This window comes from Perca fluviatilis, chromosome 8, assembly GCF_010015445.1.
Source record: "Perca fluviatilis chromosome 8, GENO_Pfluv_1.0, whole genome shotgun sequence".
Classification (NCBI taxonomy): domain Eukaryota; kingdom Metazoa; phylum Chordata; class Actinopteri; order Perciformes; family Percidae; genus Perca; species Perca fluviatilis.
The window spans coordinates 2365429-2370281 of NC_053119.1; the positions used below are offsets into that span (position 1 = coordinate 2365429).

At 39.9% G+C, this 4853-nt stretch overlaps 1 protein-coding gene across 1 annotated transcript; it reads right to left on the reverse strand.

The window, feature by feature from the left end:
- Nucleotides 1–901: 901 nt before the first annotated feature.
- Nucleotides 902–1862, reverse strand: LOC120563454 (cystatin-B-like). The gene is made up of 3 exons (XM_039807620.1): nt 1742–1862; nt 1554–1658; nt 902–1202 (listed from the first exon to the last, which is right to left on the reverse strand). The coding sequence occupies exons 1-3, from the start codon at nt 1811–1813 to the stop codon at nt 1083–1085; spliced, it is 297 nt and encodes a 98-aa protein (XP_039663554.1). The 5' UTR covers nt 1814–1862; the 3' UTR covers nt 902–1082.
- Between the last annotated feature and the right edge of the window lie 2991 nt (nt 1863–4853).

A 4853-nucleotide genomic window follows, 5' to 3' on the forward strand; every position in this document is an offset into this window, starting at 1 on the left:
CGTCTCCCCTTAGAGATAGGGTGAGAAGCTCAGTCATCCGTGAGGAGCTCGGAGTAGAGCGCTGCTCGGCTTGGTTGAAAGGAGCCAGTTGAGGTGGTTTGGGCATCTGGTAAGGATGCCCCTGGCCTCCCCCTAGGGAGGTGTTCCAGGCACGTCCAGCTGGGAGGAGGCCTCGGGGAAGACCCAGGACTAGGTGGAGGGATTATATCTCCAACCTGGCCTGGGAACGCCTCGGGATCCCCCAGTCGGAGCTGGTTAATGTTGCTCGGGAAAGGGAAGTTTGGGGTCCCCTGCTGGAGCTGCTCCCCCCGCGACCCGACACCGGATAAGCGGACGAAGATTGATGGATGGATGGATGACTTTTTAGACATACTATACTATGACTTTTAATGACTTTTGTCATAGTATACTATGACATTTTATGACTTTTTTGACATACAATACCATGACTTTTTGTGACTTTTTTTTAGCTTAAGACATAATTTATAATCCGATACTGTGGTCAATGAACCTTATTTTTATGAAATAAGATCACATTTTTGAGTGACAGAAGCAGTAAGTTATGAATTATTTTGACTAATTAAAATCAGAGGAAGGTTTGTTGATGGATTATACTTCAACAGATTTAGTCAGGATACGGTTTTTAAACCATTTTATTATTTTGAATAGCAAATAATCACATCTGTGGTCTGGGAAGAAAATGGATTCTATTAAATTAAACACCTAAAATTCATTAATTTAAGAACGTTGTATGGAATCATTCATGTGTTTGGCCATTTAGGTTGAAAGAAACCATATTTATATGTATAGAAGTTTAGAAACAACATGAGGGATAAGAAAACTTCCAGTGATAAGAAAATCAATTCTAGTAAACAATCAATAAGTCACCAACACTTTAGGATAGTGGCAGAATATTTATTTGGGGATAAAAGATATTGCATTCCACCAAATCTCTTCATCTCTCAGCGTTAAAACATTGAAAATCAATGTTAAATCATTTCAGAATAAAGAAGCAGAAGATTTTAACATGAGACTGCAGCCTTTAAGTATTTTACTCTTGAAACTGGTTCTGGGATCAGTTTCTAAAAAGGTACGAGGGGGCTGTCTATGGTCTGATGATCCTGTACATCATGCAGGAAAACCTCTTCTCCGATATCTTCGAAGACTGTCAAATAAATGTAGTCATCTCCTCCAACATGAACCTGCAAGAACAAAAGGGGAAAATTAGACGTCTAAACACATGTATTCATGTTGATCTTGTGTTGTTGAGCAGTGAGGGTCTCCTACACACACATACACACACACACACACACATGCACACACACACACACACACACACACACATAGACACACACACACACACACACACACAAAAATACACATACCACACACACACACACACACAGATACACACACGCACAGACACACAAATACACACACACACACGCACAGACACACAAATACACACACACACACACACACACACACACACACCTGCCATGGTTCAACTGCATGTCAATAATAATTCAACCTGTAAAGACATATCTATTTACCTTGATGAGGTAGTTGGTTCCTCCCACAACATCTTTCTGCCTGTATTTAACTGCTTTGAATTCCACATACTTCTTTCCTGTCTTTTCCTCCACTGTTTTCTTCACCTGTGTATGAAGGAAATAAATATGATATAAATGCAGACATTGGGTGTGGAGGTTGTGAAGAATGAAGGCAGATATAAACTCACCAGATCACAAACCGCCTCAGTGTCCTCAGTGGCGTCCGTTATCGCACCGTATTCTCCGTCCGTGGTTGCCATTGTGTCACTGTCCGTTGAAGTTAACAGAGAAGTCAACTGTCTGCTTTGACGTGTCTCAACTGTTTATCACATATGCATATACAGTATTTATAGAGAGTAACCACACCCCCCCTCCCCTCCCCCCCCCCAGAGAGCTCCACCTGACAGGTGGTTCCCCTGCATGTTGGGAGGAGCTGTATGAGTAACAACAACCCTTTTATTCCTCTTATGAATTCCTTTCCAAATTCTATTTGAGGATTTTCAACAAAATAATGTTTTCAAATCTCATCGTTCAGATTTGTATTGTTGTACAGAACTAAAATTCAAAAACTAATATTGTTTTGATGTGAAATGATGATGCAGCATTAAGTGTGTTGACCTGAACTAAAACATTAACAGTGTAGACTTCTCACATTAACATTTAATTCAAATAAACAATGTCTAAGTTTTATGGCAGAATATTTATTTGGGTTTAGAGGACATTGTGAGCAAACAGGAAAATCTATTCTGTAAAAGAAATATAAATAATTTTAAAACTTTAATCTTAGTGCATTCCACCAAATCTCTTCATCTATCAGCGTTAAAACATTCAAAATCAATGTTACATCATGTCAGAATAAAGAAGCAGAAGATTTTAACATGAGACTGCAGCCTTTAAATATTTTACTGGTGAGACTGGTTCTGGGATCAGTTTCTAGTTCGAGGGGGCTGTCTTTGGTCTGATGATCCTGTACATTAGTCAGCGAAACCTTTTCTTCGTCTAAACACATTTATTCATATTGATCTTGTGTTGTTGAGCAGTGAGGATCTTCTACACACACACACGCACACACACACACACACACCAAACAACACACACACACACACAGACCTGCCAATCCTCAACATCTTGCCTCCTGTATTTAACTGCTATGAATTTCAAATACTTCTTTCCTGTATTTTTCTCCACTTGGGGCCTCAACTGTGTATGAAGGAAATAAATCTGATGTAAATTCAGACCTTGGGTGTGGAGGTTGTGAAGAATGAAGGTAGATAGAAGCTCACCTGATAGCAAATCTCCCGAATTTCCATATTGACGTTTATTGTCTCACCGTATGCTCTCATCGTGGTTGCCAATGTGTCAAAGGTCCGTTGAAGTTAACAGAGAAGTCGACTGTCTCATCTGTTCATTACATTAGTGTGTATTTACAGTCCCCTCCAAAAGTATTGGAACGGCAAGGCAAATTCCTTTGTTTTTGTTGTTCCCTGAAGACATTTGGATTTAAGATCAAAAGACAAGTATGAGACAATAGTTTAGAATGTCAGCTTTTATTTCCTGGTATTTACATTTAGATGTGTTAAACAACTCAGGACATATCACTGTTTGTTTGAACCCACCCATTTTTACAGTGAGCAAAAGTATTGGAACATGTGACTGACCAACACAGTCTCACTCCCTACTCGTCAAATGTATGACGCGTGGTCAAGGACCCTGGCGTCAAGTTTCAACCAAAGAGGGGTACCCTTGATGATGTTTTTCGACGAGGGGGTCCATCAGATAGACATTCATGTTAATCCCTCACCGTCAGATATCGAGGAATGAAAAAACACGTCCCCCCTTAACTTGAAATCTGTGACAGTTTTATTATTGGTATTTTAGCCCAATAAGCGCTGTTTTAATCAACATAATCACGAGATATTATCATGGTTTATATGTATAATGTTTAATGTTATTATTTCGGTCTATTTCGGCCAGGGAAGCTGGGTTGCTTTTTTGTTTATTTATATTTTTTTAACTATAACGCTACATCTATCAACATTTATTTAGATGTTATCATGGTATTCATTTCTTTATTTTAATCATATTATTTCGGTCTTATTACCGGTGAAATATTACAGTATATGCTGTAATACAGAACATTACGATATGATCCGAGCTGGACGCATTCATAGCCGATATCCCTCAATGCAATTCGGCCATTCATTTCCAAGAATCAGGCAGCGATCAGCGGTGAGGTAATAACATGAATGTCTATCTGATGGACCCACTCGTCACAAAACAACATCAAGGGTACCCCTCTTTCGTTGAAACTTGACGCCAGGGTCCTTGACCATGCGTCATACATTTGACGAGTAGGGAGTGAGACTGTGTTGGACTGACAGATGTTTCTTGTTGCCCAGGTGTTGCTTTTTACAGACTGATCTCATGAATTGGCGTATGTATGACACGCCAATTTGTATTCCGTTTTTGCGTGTTATGAAGACGCATAATCGCATTTTTGCGTGTATATCAACGCAAATCGGCCGCCATTGGCCTATATTGCAAGTCCATTTCTGCCATAGCAAGTGGTATAAAGGAACGGTGGATGGGTAAAACACAGGACTTTCACCTGGGAGGGCCGGGTTCGTGCCTTGCGTGTGGTGATTTTGTGGCCGTTTTTTGTTTTTAATTTTTTGTTTTTAATAAGCCTTACCCAATGTTTCTTTCCTAAACCCAACCATTTGTTGTTGTCGTAAGCGTGTTTTAGTCGTTATTTTTTGTGTTTTTGTCACTGTTTTGTTACTAAAGCCTTTCCCTGTGTTCTTTTCCTAAACTCAACCATTTTTTTTTTCTTGCCAGGCGTGTGACGTTGTTCTCGCGATAGTACGTCGCGTTCTCGCGATAGTACGTCGCGTTCTCGCGATAACGCGCAACGTGGCGAGGCCACGTGATGGGTCTGTTTACATCAGCTGTTTCCAGCGTGTATCATACACGTGGATAGCTGAAAATGGTGTAAAATAACACGCCATCTGGCTTTATGAAAGTGGCGTATATATTTACGCAAAGTCATGATGCCATGTTGCTTTTTAGGTTGATTGTTCAAACATCAAACAGCTCTGCATGACTAGTCTAAGTTTTTATCCTTGGTTTAAACCTATAAACACTGTATTTATTGTAAAAGAGGATAAACCAACATGAAGACTAGAGAGCTGTCTATGGGAGAAAAGCAAGCCATTTTCAAGCTGAGAAAAGAAGGAAAATCGACCAGAACCATTGGACAAACATTGGGCAATGTCCTGAAAAAGAAAGAAACTACTGGTG